At 49.3% G+C, this 24,446-nt stretch overlaps 1 protein-coding gene across 1 annotated transcript in view; it reads left to right on the top strand.

Annotated features, from left to right (window-relative positions):
• sergef (secretion regulating guanine nucleotide exchange factor) overlaps positions 1–24,446 on the top strand; it is an 83,798-nt gene that overhangs the window by 31,312 nt on the left and 28,040 nt on the right. Inside the window, exon 8 of the mRNA XM_071415712.1 lies at positions 965–1,001. Within this exon, the coding sequence (XP_071271813.1) occupies positions 965–1,001 (37 nt within the window). The remainder of the gene's footprint in view (positions 1–964; positions 1,002–24,446) is intronic.

Raw genomic sequence — 24,446 nt, forward strand, 5'->3', positions numbered from 1 at the left:
CTGAAGAGTGGAGGCTGTTATAGCAGCAAAGGAGGGACCAACTCCATGTTAATGCCTTCCCTGAAGAGTGGAGGCTGTTATAGCAGCAAAGGAGGGACCAACTCCATGTTAATGCCTTCCCTGAAGAGTGGAGGCTGTTATAGCAGCAAAGGGGGGACCAACTCCATGTTAATACCCATGATTTTGGAATGAGATATTTGATGAGCAGGTGTCCACATACGTTTGGTCATGTAGTGTATTTAGGAACACACAGAGATAACAACTTGGCACATATTTAGCAACACACACACACAGCATTAACAGCACGTATGTTGACTGTCCTTTGACTAGCCTTGGGGACAGAATGTTGACTGTCCTTTGACTAGCCTTGGGGACAGAATGTTGACTGTCCTTGGGGACAGAATGTTGACTGTCCTTTGACTAGCCTTGGGGATAGAATGTTGACTGTCCTTGGGGATAGAATGTTGACTGTCCTTTGACCAGCCTTGGGGATAGAATGTTGACTGTCCTTGGGGACAGAATGTTGACTGTCCTTTGGCTAGCCTTGGGGATAGAATGTTGACTGTCCTTGGGGACAGAATGTTGACTGTCCTTTGATTAGCCTTGGGGATAGAATGTTGACTGTCCTTGGGGACAGAATGTTGACTGTCCTTTGGCTAGCCTTGGGGACAGAATGTTGACTGTCCTTGGGGACAGAATGTTGACTGTCCTTGGGGACAGAATGTTGACTGTCCTTTGATTAGCCTTGGGGATAGAATGCTGACTGTCCTTGGGGACACAATGTTGACTGTCCTTTGATTAGCCTTGGGGATAGAATGTTGACTGTCCTTTGACTAGCCTTGGGGCGAGTGTGTTTCTGTCTAGCCTACATGACTGTGTGAGGAATAGACAGGTTGACATTCAGCACCAATAACCAATTCATATGATGCAAAGACTTCATCAGAGATGTAATTTCTCTCCACAGATTGCCTGTGGATCTGAACATAACCTTGCCATCGTAGGTATGTATTTATATATTGTGCAATGCAGTCATTGAAACCCCAATTTATGTGTGGTGTTATCCTACTGTATTTGGCTATAAATAGACCCCCCCCCCCCAAAAAAAATGTGGATGATGAATGAATTTTAAAACGTACTCTCAACACACTGAGAGGAAGCTAGGGGAGAGGAGGGGACAGGGGAGTTTGGAAAATGGGTCAGCAGCTCTTTTTTTAAAAGCATGTTGTTTTCACTACACTAAGTGCAAGTGACTGAAATGGGATGTGTCCTAAATGAGACACTATGCCCTATATAGTGCACTACTGTTGACCAGAGCCCTATGGATTGCAGCTGGCTCGTATGCGTGACTCGTGTTTAGTTACTACAGTACACTGTGCTCTTACTTCCTGGTTTGGGGAACCAACCAGAATACAACAAAAATGCATGCAAGGCTTAATGTGGCATTATGGGAAATGAATATTTCATGGGGTTTTCCTCTCCTGTTCACTTCTTCAATAAGTGAAGGATTCTCCTGTCTAATGCATGGCAAACCTCTGGGTGACATGTTAAAATAACTAGTGGTTGAGGGGTAAGTCACATACAAATTGCCTGTTGGAAACTGGGCTTCAAACCCTGCGTCCATCCACTATTTCTTCCACCTCCCGTTTCTCCTTCTGATTTCCATTCTGCATCAATAAAATGGAAAATACCTTCAAGAGATGTATTGAAATAAATCATTCGTTATGAAACCCTTTTTTTTATCCAAATGTTGGTGAGGTTGTTTTACACTTGACCTGACACATGTCCAAATATGGAATGGAATTAATGGATAGAATTATATGCATATGATTCAATAGAAATCACACGTTTGACTGGAAAGGACCTTTTTTTAAAGAATTAGTAAGAGAGAGAGAGAGAGATGCTTTACAGTTTAACGTCAGGGTGAAATGTTAATTATTTTGTTGATGCTTTGGCGGATTCAAGGGTTGGATTATAACTGTGTTGCCCTATAGGGATTATAATCTTTGGTTACAGGAAGTAAATTACTTCTAGGGAAGATGAGTATCACTGACAGAGTTCATCACACACACCGTATATGATAAGCAGAGTACGTGTCACTGACACGGTTTATTAACCAAGCTGCTCTGTGTTAATGAGAAGAGTCAAACACAAGAACAATCACACGCAAGTTTTCACAGTTGTACATTGTGTTTGCATCACAAATGGCACCCTTTATAGTGCACTACTTTAGAACAGAGCCCTATTGAACTCTATTCCCTATATAGTGCACTACTTTAGACCAGAGCCCTATAGAACCCTATTCCCTATATAGTGCACTACTTTAGACCAGAGCCCTATAGAACCCTATTCCCTATATAGTGCACTACTTTAGACCAGAGTCCTATAGAACCCTATTCCCTATATAGTGCACTACTTTTGACCAGAGCCCAATGGGTCCTACACCAAAATAGTGCACTATATAGGGAACAGAGTGCCATTTGGGACGCGGTCCTGTACAGTGGGTTAAATACAGGTTGAATAGAGGTTAAATACAGGTTGAATAGAGGTTAAATACAGGTTGAATAGAGGTTAAATACAGGTTGAATAGAGGTTAAATACAGGTTAAATACAGGTTGAATAGAGGTTAAATACAGGTTAAATACAGGTTGAATAGAGGTTAAATACAGGTTGAATAGAGGTTAAATACAGGTTGAATAGAGGTTGAATAGAGGTTAAATACAGGTTGAATAGAGTTTAAATACAGGTTGAATAGAGTGTTTACAGTAGAGCCTATTAAAGTGGAATTGACAGCATTTTAACTACTTTGCAGATATGAAACAGACAGTCATAATATCAGTCAAAATGTCAAATTCTCAGTTTATGCAACAACTTTATGAGGTTTTTAAAAAATAAGTTATATTCGACTCAAAATTCCGTTACGTGAATTAAGGCATTGTTGGCAGAATAGACGGATGCAGTTCAATGCATGATAACTATAATTCACCAATACATTTCTTGGTAATCCAAATAAATTATCATAAGTCAGTCATAATGTGGCTAATAGGCTAACTTATTTATTTATGTAGCTAGCTAAAATCAACGGAGCCTAACGTAAGCTAGCGAGCTAGCTACCTGCTGGAAGGATGTCATGGCAACATTGGAGGAGTGGGTGAGTGACTGACTTTCCGCCCTCATATAATTTTTCAATGGCTACAGCTAGACGCAGGTGTCGTTTGGTTAGCAGGAAATGTAAATCGCTTTGCTAGCTAGTTATGCTGCACTTGAACGACTGTTATCCAGTCAGCGTATCTCTTGTGCAGCGGTGTAAAGTACTTTGGTAAAAATACTTTCAAGTACTACTTAAGTAGTGTTTTTGGGGGTATCTGTACTTTACTTTACTATTTATATGTTTGACAACTTTTAGTTTTACTTAACTACATTTCCCCCCCCCCCCCAAAAATAATGTACTTTTTACTCCATGCATTTTATCTGACACCCAAAAGTAGTTGTTACATTTTGAATGCTTAGCAGGACAGGAAAATGGTCCAATTCTCACACTTCCATGTATCAAGAGAACATCCCTGTGGCAAATGCCTTATTTGCTTAGAGGTCTACTGTAGTTCTGATTGGCTATGGCGCACTCGTCTGCCTAGACTGCGGTCCTGGAAGAGACAGATGTTTTTTAGGTTTTATTTACTGCAGCGTCTATACATTTTCCAAACGCGCCTGCTTTCCCACTCAATATTACTATAGAATTTTCACAAACGCCTTACACCATGCCCAAACTGGGCGCGCACCATCCTGCACATTGATTTTGTCCCCCCACACCAAACGTGACCAGGACACGCAGGTTGAAATATCAAAGCAAGCTCTGAACCAATTATATTAATTTGGGGACAGGTCGAAAAGCATTAAACATGTATAGCAATTTAGCTAGCTAGCTAGCTTGCAGTTGCTAGCTAATTTGTCCTATTTAGCTAGCTTGCAGTTGCTAGCTAATTTGTCCTGGGATATAAACATTAGGTTGTTATTTTACCTGAAATGCACAAGGTCCTCTACTCTGACAATTAATCCACACACAAAACGGTCAACCGAATCGTTTCTAGTCAGCTCTCCTCCTTCCAGGCTTTTGTGGTCAGCATATTAGTATATGTAATTCCCAAACATTAAGAATTCATGAAAATGTGAAAATTAACATATCTAAGTGCTCGCTTGTCATAAAACAAAAAATATAATTCTTCGTGTATATGAACAGATTTTAATAAGATTTAATGTTGCTAAAAATGCTATCAATTCCACTTTAATATCATGTTCAAATACACCTAGTGTATTACACAACACAATAAAACCTTTTTGCTGTCTAATATGATTTTTGGTTTGGTCACGGTCAAATACAGTGGCACGTGTTTTGTTGTTTTGGCAGCACTTTGGATTTGAAATTATACACTTAACGTGCAGACTGTCAGCTTTAATTTGAGGGTATTTTCATCCATGTTGGAAATTACAGAACTTTTTGTAAATAGTCTCCCGATTTTTTTTTTTGATTTTTTAGTGGACCAACTTTATGTGTATTAAAGTAGTGCAAAGTTTAGTATTTGTTGGATGCATGTGCTGTTTTGGTTGTGTTTCAGATTATTTTGTGCCCAATAGAAACTAATGGTAAATAATGTATCGAGTCCATTTTATTGTAAATAATACAAATGTAGCTGCTACCATGTTTACGGATAATCCTAAATGAATTGTGAATAATGATGAGTAAGAAAGTTACAGACACATAAATATCATACCCCCAAGACATGCTAACCTCTCACCATTACAATGACAGGGGAGGTTAGCATTTTATATCATACCCCCAAGACATGCTAACCTCTCACCATTAAAATAACAGGGGAGGTTAGCATTTCATATCATACCCCCAAGACATGCTAACCTCTCACCATTACAATGACAGGGGAGGTTAGCATTTTATATCATACCCCCAAGACATGCTAACCTCTCACCATTAAAATAACAGGGGAGGTTAGCATTTCATATCATACCCCCAAGACATGCTAACCCCTCACCATTACAATAACAGGGGAGGTTAGCATTTCATATCATACCCCCAAGACATGCTAACCTCTCACCATTACAATAACAGGGGAGGTTAGCATTTTATATCATACCCCCAAGAGATGCTAACCTCTCACCATTAAAATAACAGGGGAGGTTAGCATTTCATATCATACCCCCAAGACATGCTAACCTCTCACCATTACAATGACAGGGGAGGTTAGCATTTTATATCATACCCCCAAGACATGCTAACCCCTCACCATTACAATAACAGGGGAGGTTAGCATTTCATATCATACCCCCAAGAGATGCTAACCTCTCACCATTACAATAACAGGGGAGGTTAGCATTTTTGGAGGGTATGATATTTGTGCTTCTAACTTTCTCACTGATCATTATTCACAACTTACATTCTGAAAGTATTCAGACCCCTTTTTTATTTATTTTTATTGTTAAATCACCTTTATTTAACCAGGTAGGCCAGTTGAGAACAAGTTCTTATTTACAACTGCGACCTGGCCAAGATAAAGCTTTACTTTTTTTGTTATGTTACATCCTTATTCTGAAATGGATTCAATTGTTTTTTCCCCCCTCAATTTATACACAATACACCATCATATATATATATATATATATTGTTTTTGTTGTGCAAATTTATTACAAATACAAAAAAAGGAAATCACATTTACAGAAGTATTCAGACCCATTACTCAGTATTTTTTAAATGTTTTATTGATTATCCGAAACATACAATATACTTGCAGCGAAGCCGCTCAACAACTACACCATACCAGTCATCCAACAAACTCCCATTCAGAGAAACACTTTGGGACATGGGAGAGATATTTGAGACGTAGACTTAGGTTTGGGAGCATCAGCCGAGTCCTATTAGAGAGGAGCTGTTAGTCGGAGAGAGACCAATAGGGAACCTATTAGAGAGGAGCTGTTAGTCGGAGAGAGACCAATAGGGAACCTATTAGAGAGGAGCTGTTAGTCGGAGAGAGACCAATTGGGAACCTATTAGAGAGGAGCTGTTAGTCGGAGAGAGACCAATTGGGAACCTATTAGAGAGAGACCAATAGGGAACCTATTAGAGAGAGACCAATAGGGATCCTATTAGAGAGGAGCTGTTAGTTGGAGAGAGACCAATAGGGAACCTATTAGAGAGGAGCTGTTAGTTGGAGAGAGACCAATAGGGAACCTATTAGAGAGAGACCAATAGGGATCCTATTAGAGAGGAGCTGTTAGTTGGAGAGAGACCAATAGGGAACCTATTAGAGAGGAGCTGTTAGTCAGAGAGAGACCAATAGGGAACCTATTAGAGAGGAGCTGTTAGTTGGAGAGAGACCAATAGGGAACCTATTAGAGAGAGACCAATAGGGAACCTATTAGAGAGGAGCTGTTAGTCGGAGAGAGACCAATAGGGAACCTATTAGAGAGAGACCAATAGGGAACCTATTAGAGAGGAGCTGTTAGTTGGAGAGAGACCAATAGGGAACCTCCCTATTGGTCTCTCTCTAATAGGTTCCCTATTGGTCTCTCTCCGACTAACAGCTCCTCTCTAATAGGTTCCCTATTGGTCTCTCTCTAATAGGTTCCCTATTGGTCTCTCTCCAACTAACAGCTCCTCTCTAATAGGTTCCCTATTGGTCTCTCTCTGACTAACAGCTCCTCTCTAATAGGTTCCCTATTGGTCTCTCTCCAACTAACAGCTCCTCTCTAATAGGATCCCTATTGGTCTCTCTCTAATAGGTTCCCTATTGGTCTCTCTCCAACTAACAGCTCCTCTCTAATAGGTTCCCTATTGGTCTCTCTCCAACTAACAGCTCCTCTCTAATAGGATCCCTATTGGTCTCTCTCTAATAGGTTCCCTATTGGTCTCTCTCTAATAGGTTCCCAATTGGTCTCTCTCCGACTAACAGCTCCTCTCTAATAGGTTCCCAATTGGTCTCTCTCCGACTAACAGCTCCTCTCTAATAGGTTCCCTATTGGTCTCTCTCCGACTAACAGCTCCTCTCTAATAGGTTCCCTATTGGTCTCTCTCCGACTAACAGCTCCTCTCTAATAGGACTCGGCTGATGCTCCCAAACCTAAGTCTACGTCTCAAATATCTCTCCCATGTCCCAAAGTGTTTCTCTGAATGGGAGTTTGTTGGATGACTGGTATGGTGTAGTTGTTGAGCGGCTTCGCTGCAAGTATATTGTATGTTTCGGATAATCAATAAAACATTTAAAAAATACTGAGTAATGGGTCTGAATACTTCTGTAAATGTGATTTCCTTTTTTTGTATTTGTAATAAATTTGCACAACAAAAACAATATTAGAGAGGAGCTGTTAGTTGGAGAGAGACCAATAGGGAACCTATTAGAGAGGAGCTGTTAGTTGGAGAGAGACCAATAGGGAACCTATTAGAGAGAGACCAATAGGGAACCTATTAGAGAGGAGCTGTTAGTTGGAGAGAGACCAATAGGGATCCTATTAGAGAGGAGCTGTTAGTTGGAGAGAGACCAATAGGGATCCTATTAGAGAGGAGCTGTTAGTTGGAGAGAGACCAATAGGGAACCTATTAGAGAGGAGCTGTTAGTCGGAGAGAGACCAATAGGGAACCTATTAGAGAGGAGCTGTTAGTTGGAGAGAGACCAATAGGGATCCTATTAGAGAGGAGCTGTTAGTTGGAGAGAGACCAATAGGGAACCTATTAGAGAGGAGCTGTTAGTTGGAGAGAGACCAATAGGGATCCTATTAGAGAGGAGCTGTTAGTTGGAGAGAGACCAATAGGGAACCTATTAGAGAGGAGCTGTTAGTTGGAGAGAGACCGGGATGAAGTCGCTTTGGGACTTCAGAAAGGGGAAACCACAGTCACCCATACAAGCCTTGTGCCCAGCCCAATACAATTCAATACAACTTTATTTGTCCGGCGTTACATTAACAATGTGTGTTCTGCTCCGCTGTCCTCTCAACCCCCTCCAGCCCCCTCTGTTGTCAGTGGATTATCAATGGCTGTCTCCTCTCAACCCCCTTCCAGGGTTGGCGGGATGAAGAGAGGTGGAGGGATGAAGAGAGGTGGAGGTGGAGGGAGGAAGGGAGGTTAGAGAGGTGGCGGGATGAAGGGAGGTTAGAGAGGTGGATGGATGAAGGGAGGTTAGAGGGATGAAGGGAGGTTAGAGAGGTGGAGGTTAGAGAGGTGGAGGGATGAAGGGAGGTTAGAGAGGTGGATGGATGAAGGGAGGTTAGAGAGGTGGATGGATGAAGGGAGGTTAGAGAGGTGGGTGGATGAAGGGAGGTTAGACTGGTGGCTGGATGAAGGGAGGTTAGAGAGGTGGATTGATGAAGGGAGGTTAGAAAGGTGGAGGGATGAAGGGAGGTTAGAGGTGGAGGGATGAAGGGAGGTTAGAGAGGTGGAGGGATGAAGGGAGGTTAGAGAGGTGGAGGTTAGAGGAGTGGATGGATGAAGGGAGGTTAAATATAGAGGATGCTTGGGTTGTGTGCTTCTCTCCTGTTTCTCCCTCCCTCCCTTCATGTCTTGGGCATGGTGGTGGCAGGAACAGTGAAGCAGGAACACTAGTAGCAGAGACCTTACTGCTGCTATTTCTGGTGCTACTGAACTAGGTCATTAACAGAGGAGAGGGGACAGAGGGAGGAGTAGAGGGGACAGAGGGAAGAGTAGAGGGGACAGAGGGAGGAGGAGTAGAGGGGACAGAGGGAGGAGGAGTAGAGGGGACAGAGGGAGGAGGAGTAGAGGGGACAGAGGGAGGAGGAGTAGAGGGGACAGAGGGAGGAGGAGTAGAGGGGACAGAGGGAGGAGGAGTAGAGGGGACAGAGGGAGGAGGAGTAGAGGGGACAGAGGGAGGAGGAGTAGAGGGGACAGAGGGAGGAGGAGTAGAGGGGACAGAGGGAGGAGGAGTAGAGGGGACAGAGGGAGGAGGAGTAGAGGGGACAGAGGGAGGAGGAGTAGAGGGGACAGAGGGAGGAGGAGTAGAGGGGACAGAGGGAGGAGGAGTAGAGGGGACAGAGGGAGGAGGAGTAGAGGGGACAGAGGGAGGAGGAGTAGAGGGGACAGAGGGAGGAGGAGTAGAGGGGACAGAGGGAGGAGGAGTAGAGGGGACAGAGGGAGGAGGAGTAGAGGGGACAGAGGGAGGAGGAGTAGAGGGGACAGAGGGAGGAGGAGTAGAGGGGACAGAGGGAGGAGTAGAGGGAGGGGACAGAGGGAGGAGTAGAGGGAGGGGACAGAGGGAGGAGTAGAGTAGAGGGGACAGAGGGAGGAGGAGTAGAGGGGACAGAGGGAGGAGGAGTAGAGGGGACAGAGGGAGGAGGAGTAGAGGGGACAGAGGGAGGAGGAGTAGAGGGGACAGAGGGAGGAGGAGTAGAGGGGACAGAGGGAGGAGGAGTAGAGGGGACAGAGGGAGGAGGAGTAGAGGGAGGGGACAGAGGGAGGAGGAGTAGAGGGGACAGAGGGAGGAGTAGTAGAGGGGACAGAGGGAGGAGGAGTAGAGGGGACAGAGGGAGGAGGAGTAGAGGGGACAGAGGGAGGAGGAGTAGAGGGAACAGAGGGAGGAGGAGTAGAGGGGACAGAGGGAGGAGGAGTAGAGGGGACAGAGGGAGGAGGAGGAGAGGGGACAGAGGGAGGAGGAGGGAGGCAGAGGGAGGACAGAGGGAGGGAGGGAGTAGAGGGAGGGGACAGAGGGAGGAGGAGTAGAGGGACAGAGGGAGGAGAGTAGAGGGACGGAGGAGTAGAGGGAGGGGACAGAGGGAGGAGGAGTAGAGGGAGGGGACAGAGGGAGGAGGAGTAGAGGGGACAGAGGGAGGAGGAGTAGAGGGGACAGAGGGAGGAGGAGTAGAGGGAGGGAGACAGAGGGAGACGAGGGAGGAGACTAGAGGGAGGAGATAGAGGGAGGACGACTAGAGAGGAGGGGAGGAGGACTAGAGGAGACAGAGGAGGAGCTAGAAGGGGACAGAGGGAGGAGGAGTAGCAGGGGACAGAGGGAGGAGGAGTAGAGGGGACAGACCTACGAGGAGTAGAACGAGGAGATATAGAGGGGACAAGACTAGGACTAGAGGGGACAGAGGAGAGAGTAGAGGGGACAGAGGGAGGAGTAGCCAGAGGGGACAGACCGAGGAGGAGTAGAGGACCTACAGAACGAGGAGTAGAGAGAGGGGACAGACCTAGCAGGAGCAGACCTACAGACAGACCAGACTAGAGCAGGACAGACCTACAGAGTAGACACTACAGACGGAGGACAGTAGACGGGACAGACCTACGAGGAGTAGAGCTAGGACAGACCGACTAGCATAGAGGTACAGACCTACGGAGCAGGAGTAGACGTACGAGGGACCTACTAGCAGGGCAGACGGACAGACCTACGAGGAGACAGACCTACAGAGCTAGGACTAGTAGAGGGACAGACCTACGACGAGTAGACCGGACATACCTACGTAGCAGTAGAGGGGACATACCGAGGAGCAGTAGAGGGAGACAGAGCGCTGAGGAGGAGTATGAGGGGACAGAGGGAGGAGGAGTAGAGGGGACAGAGGGAGGAGGAGTAGAGGGGACAGAGGGAGGAGAAGAGCAGTAGGAGATAGGGACAGAGGGAGGAGGAGTAGAGGGGACAGAGGGAGGAGGAGAGAGGGGACAGAGGGAGGAGGAGTAGAGGGGACAGAGGGAGGAGGAGTAGAGGGGACAGAGGGAGGAGGAGTAGAGGGAGGGGACAGAGGGAGGAGTAGAGGGAGGGGACAGAGGGAGGAGGAGTAGAGGGGACAGAGGGAGGAGGAGTAGAGGGGACAGAGGGAGGAGGAGTAGAGGGGACAGAGGGAGGAGGAGTAGAGGGGACAGAGGGAGGAGGAGTAGAGGGGACAGAGGGAGGAGTAGAGAGAGGGGACAGAGGGAGAGTAGAGTAGAGTAGAGAGGGGACAGAGGGAGGAGGAGTAGAGGGGACAGAGGGAGGAGGAGTAGAGGGGACAGAGGGAGGAGGAGTAGAGGGGACAGAGGGAGGAGGAGTAGAGGGGACAGAGGGAGGAGGAGTAGAGGGGACAGAGGGAGGAGGAGTAGAGGGGACAGAGGGAGGAGGAGTAGAGGGGACAGAGGGAGGAGGAGTAGAGGGGACAGAGGGAGGAGGAGTAGAGGGGACAGAGGGAGGAGGAGTAGAGGGGACAGAGGGAGGAGGAGTAGAGGGGACAGAGGGAGGAGTAGAGGGAGGGGACAGAGGGAGGAGTAGAGGGAGGGGACAGAGGGAGGAGGAGAGGGAGGGGACAGAGGGAGGAGGAGTAGAGGGGACAGAGGGAGGAGGAGTAGAGGGGACAGAGGGAGGAGGAGTAGAGGGAGGGGACAGAGGGAGGAGGAGTAGAGAGGGACAGAGGGAGGAGTAGTAGAGAGGGACAGAGGGAGGAGTAGTAGAGGGGACAGAGGGAGGAGTAGAGGGAGGGGACAGAGGGAGGAGGAGTAGAGGGGACAGAGGGAGGAGGAGTAGAGGGGACAGAGGGAGGAGTAGAGGGAGGGGACAGAGGGAGGAGGAGTAGAGGGAGGGGACAGAGGGAGGAGGAGTAGAGGGAGGGACAGAGGGAGGAGGAGTAGAGGGAGGGGACAGAGGGAGGAGGAGTAGAGGAGGGGACAGAGGGAGGAGGAGTAGAGGGAGGGGACAGAGGGACGGAGGAGTAGAGGGAGCCTACAGAGGGATGACTAGTAGAGGGAGGGGACAGAGGGAGGAGGCAGTAGAGGGAGGGGACAGTAGGGAGGAGGAGTAGACCTAGGGACAGAGGGAGGAGGAGTAGAGGGGACCAGAGAGGAGGTAGGAGTAGAGCCTACAGAGGTAGGACCTAGCAGGTAGGGTACATAGGGACCTACGGAGTGATGAGGGGACCTACAGGACTACGACTAGAGGTAGGGGACAGAGGGACCAGGAGTACGAGGGGACCTACAGACCTACGAAGTAGAGGGACGGTACAGAGGTACGAGTAGACGGACCTACAGAGGGAGGAGGCAGTAGCAGGGCTACAGACCTACGAGGACTAGAGGAGACCTACAGAGCTACGGAGTAGACGGAGGCTACAGACCTGCGACCAGGCAGGACCTACAGGGAGGGTACCAGAGGCAGGACCGACCTACAGACCTACGGTACAGTAGGGCAGCAGGACGTACGACGTACGGACAGACTAGGCAGTACCTACATACCTACCGAGAGGACAGACCTACAGACCTACTAGTAGTAGACCTGACAGTACCTACGGAGCAGCAGACCTGACATACGGAGGAGGAGTAGAGGGGACAGAGGGAGGAGGAGTAGAGGGGACAGTAGGGAGGAGGAGATAGAGGGGACAGAGGGAGGAGGAGGAGAGGGGACAGAGGGAGGAGGAGTAGAGGGACGGGGAACAGAGGGAGGAGGAGTAGAGGGGACAGAGGGAGGAGGAGTAGAGGGAGACAGAGGGAGGAGGAGTAGAGAGGGACAGAGGGAGGAGGAGTAGAGGGGACAGAGGGAGGAGGAGTAGAGGGGACAGAGGGAGGAGTAGAGGGAGGGGACAGAGGGAGGAGTAGTAGGGGAGGGGACAGAGGGAGGAGGAGTAGAGGGGACAGAGGGAGGAGGAGTAGAGGGGACAGAGGGGAGGAGGAGTAGAGGGGACAGAGGGAGGAGGAGTAGAAGGGGACAGAGGGAGGAGGAGTAGAGGGAGGGGACAGAGGGGAGGAGTAGAGGGAGGGGACAGAGGGAGGAGTAGAGGGAGGGGACAGAGGGAGGAGGAGTAGAGGGGACAGAGGGAGGAGGAGTAGAGGGGACAGAGGGAGGAGGAGTAGAGGGCGACAGAGGGAGGAGGAGTAGAGGGGACAGAGGGAGGAGGAGTAGAGGGGACAGAGGGAGGAGGAGTAGAGGGGACAGAGGGAGGAGGAGACAGAGGGGACAGAGGGAGGAGGAGTAGAGAGGGACAGAGGGAGAGTAGGAGTAGAGGGGACAGAGGGAGGAGGAGTAGAGGGGTACAGAGGGAGGACGGAGTAGAGCGTACAGAGGGTAGGAGGAGTAGCAGGTAGGGGACAGAGACCTAGGAGGAGTAGCAGGGAGAGAGGACCTAGAGGGACGTGAGTAGCAGAGTAGGGGACAGAGGGAGGAGGAGTAGAGGGACCTACAGAGGCGACCAGGAGTAGAGGGCGACAGACCGACGAGCGAGTAGAGGGGACAGAGGGAGGAGCGAGTAGCAGGGGACAGAGGGAGACAGGACGCTACGAGGGGACAGAGGAGACCTAGGTAACTAGAGGGGACTAGAGGCCTACTAGGAGTAGAGGGGACCTAGAGGCCTACGGACGAGTAGACCTACGGGACAGTAGGGACGGACGGAGTAGAGGGAGGGGACAGAGGGAGGAGTAGTAGAGAGGGACAGAGGGAGGAGTAGTAGAGGGGACAGAGGGAGGAGGAGTAGAGGGGACAGAGGGAGGAGGAGTAGAGGGGACAGAGGGAGGAGGAGTAGAGGGGACAGAGGGAGGAGGAGTAGAGGGGACAGAGGGAGGAGGAGTAGAGGGGACAGAGGGAGGAGGAGTAGAGGGGACAGAGGGAGGAGGAGTAGAGGGAACAGAGGGAGGAGGAGTAGAGGGGACAGAGGGAGGAGGAGTAGAGGGGACAGAGGGAGGAGGAGTAGAGGGGACAGAGGGAGGAGGAGTAGAGGGGACAGAGGGAGGAGTAGAGGGAGGGGACAGAGGGAGGAGTAGAGGGAGGGGACAGAGGGAGGAGTAGAGGGAGGGGACAGAGGGAGGAGTAGAGGGAGGGGACAGAGGGAGGAGTAGAGGGAGGGGACAGAGGGAGGAGTAGAGGGAGGGGACAGAGGGAGGAGGAGTAGAGGGGACAGAGGGAGGAGGAGTAGAGGGGACAGAGGGAGGAGGAGTAGAGGGGACAGAGGGAGGAGGAGTAGAGGGGACAGAGGGAGGAGGAGTAGAGGGGACAGAGGGAGGAGGAGTAGAGGGGACAGAGGGAGGAGTAGAGGGAGGGGACAGAGGGAGGAGTAGAGGGAGGGGACAGAGGGAGGAGTAGAGGGAGGGGACAGAGGGAGGAGTAGAGGGAGGGGACAGAGGGAGGAGTAGAGGGAGGGGACAGAGGGAGGAGTAGAGGGAGGGGACAGAGGGAGGAGTAGAGGGAGGGGACAGAGGGAGGAGGAGTAGAGGGGACAGAGGGAGGAGGAGTAGAGGGGACAGAGGGAGGAGGAGTAGAGGGGACAGAGGGAGGAGGAGTAGAGGGGACAGAGGGAGGAGGAGTAGAGGGGACAGAGGGAGGAGGAGTAGAGGGAACAGAGGGAGGAGGAGTAGAGGGGACAGAGGGAGGAGGAGTAGAGGGGACAGAGGGAGGAGTAGAGGGAGGGGACAGAGGGAGGAGTAGTAGAGGGGACAGAGGGAGGAGTAGAGGGGACATGCTGCTAGTTGGAAGACACTGTAGTTAACTGTTGCTGCTTGTTACATCCTACACACCTAAATAACAGGGTTGGTTGGGGGTCAAGCGGAGAGGAAAATAGTGTTTCCTGTTGCTAGGGAGATAACAGCCAAATGTTGCAGCTTGTTCGACCACAAATACCTCAAACCACCTGTGGATGGGCCCTGGTCTAAAGTAGTGCACTATATAGGGAATAGGGTTCTATAGGGCTCTGGTCTAAAGTAGTGCACTATATAGGGAATAGGGTTCTATAGGGCCCTGGTCTAAAGTAGTGCACTATATAGGGAATAGGGTTCTATTGGACTGAAGATCCTAATGGACGTCCTTTTTCTAATGTTCAGCTGTAGACTGGCCAATGTGTCTGACGGTGTAGACTGGCCAATGTGTCTGACGGTGTAGACTGGCCAATGTGTCTGACGGTGTAGACTGGCCAATGTGTCTGACGGTGTAGACTGGCCAATGTGTCTGACGGTGTAGACTGGCCCCAATGTGTCTGACGGTGTAGACTGGCCCCAATGTGTCTGACGGTGTAGACTGGCCAATGTGTCTGACGGTGTAGACTGGCCAATGTGTCTGACGGTGTAGACTGGCCAATGTGTCTGACGGTGTAGACTGGCCAATGTGTCTGACGGTGTAGACTGGCCAATGTGTCTGACGGTGTAGACTGGCCCCAATGTGTCTGACGGTGTAGACTGGCCAGTGTGTCTGACGGTGTAGACTGGCCAATGTGTCTGACGGTGTAGACTGGCACCAGTGTAGACTGGCCAATGTGTCTGACGGTGTAGACTGGCCAATGTGTCTGACGGTGTAGACTGGCCCCAATGTGTCTGACGGTGTAGACTGGCCAACGTGTCTGACGGTGTAGACTGGCCAACGTGTCTGACGGTGTAGACTGGCCAACGTGTCTGACGGTGTAGACTGGCCAGTGTGTCTGACGGTGTAGACTGGCCAATGTGTCTGACGGTGTAGACTGGCCAATGTGTCTGACGGTGTAGACTGGCCAGTGTGTCTGACGGTGTAGACTGGCCAATGTGTCTGACGGTGTAGACTGGCCAATGTGTCTGACGGTGTAGACTGGCCAATGTGTCTGACGGTGTAGACTGGCCAATGTGTCTGACGGTGTAGACTGGCCAATGTGTCTGACGGTGTAGACTGGCCAATGTGTCTGACGGTGTAGACTGGCCAATGTGTCTGACGGTGTAGACTGGCCAATGTGTCTGGCGGTGTAGACTGGCCAATGTGTCTGACGGTGTAGACTGGCCAATGTGTCTGACGGTGTAGACTGGCCAATGTGTCTGACGGTGTAGACTGGCCAATGTGTCTGACGGTGTAGACTGGCCAATGTGTCTGACGGTGTAGACTGGCCAATGTGTCTGACGGTGTAGACTGGCCAATGTGTCTGACGGTGTAGACTGGCCAATGTGTCTGACGGTGTAGACTGGCCAATGTGTCTGACGGTGTAGACTGGCCAATGTGTCTGACGGTGTAGACTGGCCAATGTGTCTGACGGTGTAGACTGGCCAATGTGTCTGACGGTGTAGACTGGCCAATGTGTCTGACGGTGTAGACTGGCCAGTGTGTCTGACGGTGTAGACTGGCCAATGTGTCTGGCGGTGTAGACTGGCCAATGTGTCTGACGGTGTAGACTGGCCAATGTGTCTGGCGGTGTAGACTGGCCAATGTGTCTGGCGGTGTAGACTGGCCAATGTGTCTGACGGTGTAGACTGGCCAATGTGTCTGACGGTGTAGACTGGCCAATGTGTCTGGCGGTGTAGACTGGCCAATGTGTCTGACGGTGTAGACTGGCCAGTGTGTCTGACGGTGTAGACTGGCCAGTGTGTCTGACGGTGTAGACTGGCCAATGTGTCTGACGGTGTAGACTGGCCAATGTGTCTGACGGTGTAGACTGGCCAATGTGTCTGACGGTGTAGACTGGCCAATGTGTCTGACGGTGTAGACTGGCCAGTGTGTCTGACGGTGTAGACTGGCCAGTGTGTCTGACGGTGTAGACTGGCACCAGTGTAGACTGGCCAACGTGTCTGACGGTGTAGACTGGCCAATGTGTCTGACGGTGTAGACTGGCCAATGTGTCTGACGGTGTAGACTGGCCAATGTGTCTGACGGTGTAGACTGGCCAATGTGTCTGACGGTGTAGACTGGCCAGTGTGTCTGACGGTGTAGACTGGCCAATGTGTCTGACGGTGTAGACTGGCCGATGTGTCTGTCGGTGTAGACTGGCCAATGTGTCTTGACGATGCTGCTGAATTAAGGAAATTAGATTTTGTGTCGAGTGTGTGTCTCCCTCTCCTCTCTCTCTCTGTCGTGTTTTCTATTTGTGTGTTCTTGGACAGAATATATATTGTGGAACAGGATGTACAAACTAGGCACTTAGTTGCCAGGGCAACGTCCGTAGTGGTGTTCCGGTGTGGGGAGTGTGTCAACAAATCACCACTGAGGTTCTCCTCTCTCTCTCTCTCTCTCCATACATTTACATTACATTTAATCCTTTAGCAGACGCTCTTATCCAGTTAAATGAACGTGGAACAATTTCCCTATATGACAAAAGGCGTATTGTTCTCTACGCTCCACGTTTACTCAGTGGCCAGTTTATGAAGTACACCCATCGACATTCTATCACACCTCCTCCACCAGCCCGTACTGTTGACACCATCACACCTCCTCCACCAGCCCGTACTGTTGACACCATCACACCACCTCCACCAGCCCGTACTGTTGACACCATCACACCTCCACCACCAGCCCGTACCGTTGACACCATCACACCACCTCCACCAGCCCGTACCGTTGACACCATCACACCTCCACCAGCCCGTACCGTTGACACCATCACACCACCTCCACCAGCCCGTACTGTTGACACCATCACACCTCCACCAGCCCGTACCGTTGACACCATCACACCTCCACCACCAGCCCGTACTGTAGACACCATCACACCTCCACCACCAGCCCGTACTGTAGACACCATCACACCTCCACCACCAGCCCGTACTGTTGACACCATCACACCTCCACCACCAGCCCGTACCGTTGACACCATCACACCTCCACCACCAGCCTGTACTGTTGACACCATCACACCTCCACCACCAGCCCGTACTGTTGACACCATCACACCTCCACCAACCCGTACTGTTGACACCATCACACCACCTCCACCAGCCCGTACTGTTGACACCATCACACCTCCACCACCAGCCCGTACTGTTGACACCATCACACCTCCTCCACCAGCCCGTACTGTTGACACCATCACACCTCCACCACCAGCCCGTACCGTTGACACCATCACACCTCCACCACCAGCCGGTACTGTTGACACCATCACACCTCCTCCACCAGCCCGTACTGTTGACACCATCACACCACCTCCACCAGCCCGTACTGTTGACACCATCACACCACCACCACCAGCCCGTACTGTTGACACCATCACACCTCCACCACCAGCCCGTACTGTTGACACCATCACACCTCCACCAGCCCGTACTGTTGACACCATCACACCTCCACCAGCCCGTACTGTTGACACCATCACACCTCCACCTGCCCGTACTGTTGACACCATCACACCTCCACCAGCCCGTACTGTTGACACCATCACACCTCCACCAGCCCGTACTGTTGACACCATCACACCTCCACCAGCCCGTACTGTTGACACCATCACACCTCCACCAGCCCGTACTGTTGACACCATCACACCTCCACCAGCCCGTACTGTTGACACCACTGTTGTGTCATTAGCAAACTTAATGAAGGTGTTGGAGTCGTGCCTGGCCATGCAGTCATGCGTGAACAGGGACTCCAGGGTGGACTGAGCACGCACCCCTAAGAGGCCCCTGTGTTGAGGATCAGCGTGGCAGATGTGTTTGTTACCTACTCTTACCACCTGGGGACGGCCCATCAGGATGTCCAGGATCCAGTTGCAGAGGGAGGTGTTTAGTCCCAGGTTCCTTAGCTTAGTGATGAGCTTTGAGGGCACTATGGTGTTGAACGCTGAGCTGTAGTCAATGAACAGCATTCTCACATAGGTGTTCCTTTTGTCCAGGTGTAAAAGGGCAGTGTGGAGTACAATAGAGATTGTGTCATCTGTGGATCTGTTGGGGCGGTATGCAAATAGGAATGGTTCCAAGGTTTCTGGGATGTTGATGTGAGCCGTGACCAGCCTTTCAAAGCACTTCATGGCTACAGACGTGAGTGCTACGGGTCGGTAGTCGTTTAGACAGGTTACCTTGGTGTTCTTGGGCACAGGCACTACGGTGGTCTGCTTGAAACATGTTGGTCTTGTGCCCACCTTGAGCCGCTTCTTGTTTCTAGCTGATAGGAGTGGAACCCGGTGTGGTCGTCTGCTGTAATAAACCAATCCCTGACAAGAACCGACGAGTTGTGCGGTCCCGAGACGCCGTTCTGCACACCACTGTTCTACTGCGCTGTTATTTGTTATCTGTTTGTGGCCGTGCCTGTTAGCGTGCACCGTTCTCGCCATTCTCCTTCGACCTTCCTCATCAACGAGCTGTTTTCGCCCGCAGGATGACTGGATGTTTTTGTGTGTTTGTCACGCCATTCTCTGTAAACCCTTAGACACTGACGTACGTGAAAAGCCCAGGAGACCGTTTCTGAGATACTGGAACCGGTACGCCTGACACCGACGATCATACCACACTCAGTCTCTTAGGTCACTAGTTTTACCCGTTCTAATGTTAAATCCAACAGTAACTGAATGCCTCGATGCCTGTCGGCCTGATTTATATAGCGAGACACGGCCACGTGACGCACTGTCTGTAGGAGCGTGAACAGGCTGGTGTACCTAATAAACTATATACTGGACGTGTGCACATTGGCTTAGAATCCTGGCAGGTTGTCATTAGGGATCGATAGTTACATATCGAAGTATTATTTTGGACGATATTATAGATACTAGCTAATGTAATTAATAATTGCGTTAGCTAGCGCCAGTCGGCTGTACCTGCACCAAAACTCAGGTATTTTTCATCCTACAGCTTGTCTTCAGTCTTCTTTTTAAATAGTGAGACAACATGTTTTCAGCACTTTTTTTTATTTTTACATGACTGATCAAAACTAAATTTCTCATGTCTCTCTCTTGCCACTCTGCAGCAGACATATAGTGAGCACTATGTTTGGAGCATTAAATCTCAATCAGTTCCAGTCAAAGGGTTGGACACACCTACTCATTCCAGGGTTTTTCTTTATTTTTACTATTTTCTACATTGTAGAATAATTGTGAAGACATCAAAACTATGAAATAACACATATGGAAATATGTAATAACCTGTAATGAACACGAGGGGAGACAGAGCTGGTTTCAAGCGCAGGGCGCAGCAGGTGTTTATTCAGTAAAGAACCAGAAGAAGAGGCAGGTAGCTGGGTCCAGGGGCAGGCAGAAGGTCATACACAGGAGGAGGCAGGTATCTGGGTCCAGGGGCAGGCAGAAGGTCATACACAGGAGGAGGCAGGTAGCTGGGTCCAGAGGCAGGCAGAAGGTCATACACAGGAGGAGGCAGGTAGCTGGGTCCAGGGGCAGGCATAAGGTCATACACAGGAGGAGGCAGGTAGCTGGGTCCAGGGGCAGGCAGAAGGTCATACACAGGAGGAGGCAGGTAGCTGGGTCCAGGGGCAGGCAGAAGGTCATACACAGGAGGAGGCAGGTAGCTGGGTCCAGAGGCAGGCAGAAGGTCATACACAGGAGGAGGCAGGTAGCTGGGTCCAGGGGCAGGCATAAGGTCATACACTGGAGGAGGCAGGTAGCTGGGTCCAGGGGCAGGCAGAAGGTCATACACAGGAGGAGGCAGGTAGCTGGGTCCAGGGGCAGGCAGAAGGTCATACACAGGAGGAGGCAGGTAGCTGGGTCCAGGGGCAGGCAGAAGGTCATACACAGGAGGAGGCAGGTAGCTGGGTCCAGGGGCAGGCAGAAGGCCATACACAGGAGGAGGCAGGTAGCTGGGTCCAGGGGCAGGCAGAAGGTCATACACAGGAGGAGGCAGGTAGCTGGGTCCAGGGGCAGGCAGAAGGTCATACCCAGGAGGAGGCAGGTAGCTGGGTCCAGGGGCAGGCAGAAGGTCATACACAGGAGGAGGCAGGTAGCTGGGTCCAGGGGCAGGCAGAAGGTCATACACAGGAGGAGGCAGGTAGCTGGGTCCAGGGGCAGGCAGAAGGTCATACCCAGGAGGAGGCAGGTAGCTGGGTCCAGGGGCAGGCAGAAGGTCATACACAGGAGGAGGCAGGTAGCTGGGTCCAGGGGCAGGCAGAAGGTCATACACAGGAGGAGGCAGGTAGCTGGGTCCAGGGGCAGGCAGAAGGTCATACACAGGAGGCAGGTAGCTGGGTCCAGGGGCAGGCAGAAGGGTATACACAGGAGGAGGCAGGTAGCTGGGTCCAGGGGCAGGCAGAAGGTCATACACAGGAGGAGGCAGGTAGCTGGGTCCAGGGGCAGGCAGAAGGTCATACACAGGAGGAGGCAGGTAGCTGGGTCCAGGGGCAGGCAGAAGGTCATACACAGGAGGAGGCAGGTAGCTGGGTCCAGGGGCAGGCAGAAGGTCATACACAGGAGGAGGCAGGTAGCTGGGTCCAGGGGCAGGCAGAAGGTCATACACAGGGAATCCAAAAAGGTAACAGTACAGACAGGGGAAAAGGCTAATAACGCCGTCTGGGAGATGTAGCGAGAGGTTGATGACAGGAAATCTGATAAGCAAAAAAACGTTATTGAGGATGACCAAAACCTCTGATACACGAGAGGACTAATATGGAAATAAACAGAGCTCCGAGTAGAATGTGTAACAAAACAAACAATACCTCACGATGATGGGGGTGCAATGAACTGAGCTAAATAGTGTGTGATAATGACATACAGGTGTGTGAACAGGTGATCAGAATTCAGGTGATTGGGATCTGGAGAGTGAGCTGCGTTTAGGGGATCTACGTGTTTGAGAGTGTGAGTTGTAAGCAGGTGTTACATAACCAAAAAAGTGTTGAACAAATCTAAATATATTTTCTATTTGAGATTCTTTTAAATAGCCACCCTTTGCCTTGATGACAGCTTTGCACACTGGAATACATTTCACAGAGTTCAAGTAACAGACACATCTCAACATCAAATGTTCAGAGGAGACTGTGTGAATCAGGCCTTGATGGTTGAATTGCTGCAAAGAAACCACTACTAAAGGACACAAGCTTTGCTGGAGACACTGTCAGTGATTTATTTAGAATTCAAGGCACACTTAACCAGCATGGCTTCCACAGCATTCTGCAGCGATACGCCATCCCATCTGGTTTGCCCTTAGTCCCACTATCATTTGGTTTTCAACAGAACAATGACCCAACACACCTCCAGACTGTGTAAGGGATATTTGACCAAGAAGGAGAGTGCTGCATCAGATGACCTGGCCTCCACAATCATCCGACCTCAACCCAACTGAGATGGTTTGGGATGAGTTGGACCACAGAGAGAAGAAAAAGCAGCCAACAAGTGCTCAGCATATGTGGGAACTCCTTCAAAACTGTTGGAAAAGCATTCCTCATGAAGCTGGCTGAGAGAATACCAAGAGTGTGCAAAGCTGTCATCAAGGCAAAGGGTGGCTACTTTGAAGAATCTCAAATATAAAATATATTTTGATTTGTGTGTAACACTTTTTTTGGTTACAACATGATTCCATATGTGTTATTTCATAGTTTTGATGTCTTCACTATTATTCTACAATGTAGAAAATAGTCAAAAGAAAAACCCTTGAAGGAGTAGGTGTGTCCAAGCTTTTCACTGGTGCTGTATAATCGTGATAATCACAATACATATCGTATTGACACCTGAGTATGTTGATTATGTCGTACGGTGAGGTCTCAGCCCTAGTTGTTGTCATATCACACTGGCATAAGCTGCCTGCTGTGAGACATCTTGGTCTGTGAGACATCGAGACATCTTGTTCTGTGAGACATCTTGGTCTGTGAGACATCTTGGTCTGTGAGACATCTTGGTCTGTGAGACATCTTGGTCTGTGAGACAGCTTGGTCTGTGAGACAGCTTGGTCTGTGAGACAGCTTGGTCTGTGAGACATCTTGGTCTGTGAGACATCTTGGTCTGTGAGACATCTTGGTTTGTGAGACATCTTGGTCTGTGAGACATCTTGGTCTGTGAGACGGCTTGGTCTGTGAGACATCTTGGTTTGTGAGACATCTTGGTCTGTGAGACAGCTTGGTCTGTGAGACATCTTGGTCTGTGAGACATCTTGGTCTGTGAGACAGCTTGGTCTGTGAGACAGCTTGGTCTGTGAGACATCTTGGTCTGTGAGACAGAGACAACTTGTTTCATCTGTTCCCTCTGCTGGCAGAGAACCCAGAGGCTTTGGTCAGAAAAAAATAGAGTGAGATGGAGAGATAAAGGGAATACCTGGATGAAGGGAATACCTGGATGAAGGGAATACCTGGATGAAAGGAGAGACGGAAATGGGAAGAGAAACAGAAACAGACAGAACGTTGGGATGGGTAGATTGAACGCTTGAAGATGTGAGCTGTGTTGAGAAAGCAGCGGGCAAAGTTATGCCTCCTGTGTAGCCATGACAACAGGACCTATTAGTTAACCGAACTGTGTTGCCATGGCACGTGTCTCCACGGTGATGCACCCACCAAACCAACGATCTCCTTTTACCAGCTGTCTGAGAGGGAACAGAGACGAAGAAGAGGTGCAGAGACTGTCTGGAGCTGAATGTCACTGTGTCTGTTTTAACATGTTTTGGTTGAGCCCCCAAGGGTTGGGTGGGTGTGGGGGTTGGTGGGTGGTTGGTTGGGTGGGTGTGTGTGTGTGTGTGTGTGTCTGTGTTTGCCTATTTGAATCTACACAGACTACTGTGAAGTCATTTGATTTTTTTCTTTCATACCCAACCATTTTTCCTATTCTAGTTGAGCAAATGTGTAATCCCCATGGTCATACATGATGGATCTGTTTGTCTTGGCAGCTAGAACCAAAATGTGCACGATGGACAGCTACTGATCTGATAGTAAAGATCTGAGAAACTAGTGATGTATAACTAGTTATTGTTGTATAACCAATGACCAACTAGTGATGTATAACTAGTTAGTGTTGTATAACCAACTACACACGAGTGTTGTATAACCAACTAGTGTTGTATAACCAACTAGTAACCAACTAGTGTTGTATAACCAACTAGTGTTGTATAACCAACTAGTAACCAACTAGTGTTGTATAACCAACTAGTGTTGTATAACCAACTAGTAACCAACTAGTGTTGTATAACCAACTAGTGTTGTATAACCAACTAGTGCTGTATAACCAACTAGTGTTGTATAACCAACTAGTGTTGTATAACCAAATAGTGTTGTATAACCAATGACCAACTAGTGTTGTATAACCAACTAGTGTTGTATAACCTACTAGTATTGTATAACCAACTAGTGTTGTATAACCTACTAGTATTGTATAACCAACTAGTGTTGTATAACCAACTAGTGTTGTATAACCAACTAGTATTGTATAACCAACTAGTGTTGTATAACCAACTAGTAACCAACTAGTGTTGTATAACCAACTAGTATTGTATAACCAACTAGTGTTGTATAACCAACTAGTGTTGTATAACCAATTACCAACTAGTGTTGTATAACCAACTAGTGTTCTATAACCAACTAGTGCTGTATAACCAACTAGTGTTGTATAACCAATGACCAACTAGTGTTGTATAACCAACTAGTGTTGTATAACCAATGACCAACTAGTGTTGTATAACCAACTAGTGTTGTATAACCAACTAGTGTTGTATAACCAACTAGTGTTGTGTAACCAACTAGTGTTGTATAACCAATGACCAACTAGTGTTGTATAACCAACTAGTGTTGTATAACCAACTAGTGTTGTATAACCAACTAGTGTTGTATAACCAATTACCAACTAGTGTTGTATAACCAACTAGTGTTGTATAACCAATTACCAACTAGTGTTGTATAACCAACTAGTGTTGTATAACCAAC

The sequence above is a fragment of the Salvelinus alpinus genome, chromosome 9, assembly GCF_045679555.1.
Source record: "Salvelinus alpinus chromosome 9, SLU_Salpinus.1, whole genome shotgun sequence".
Lineage (NCBI taxonomy): Eukaryota > Metazoa > Chordata > Actinopteri > Salmoniformes > Salmonidae > Salvelinus > Salvelinus alpinus.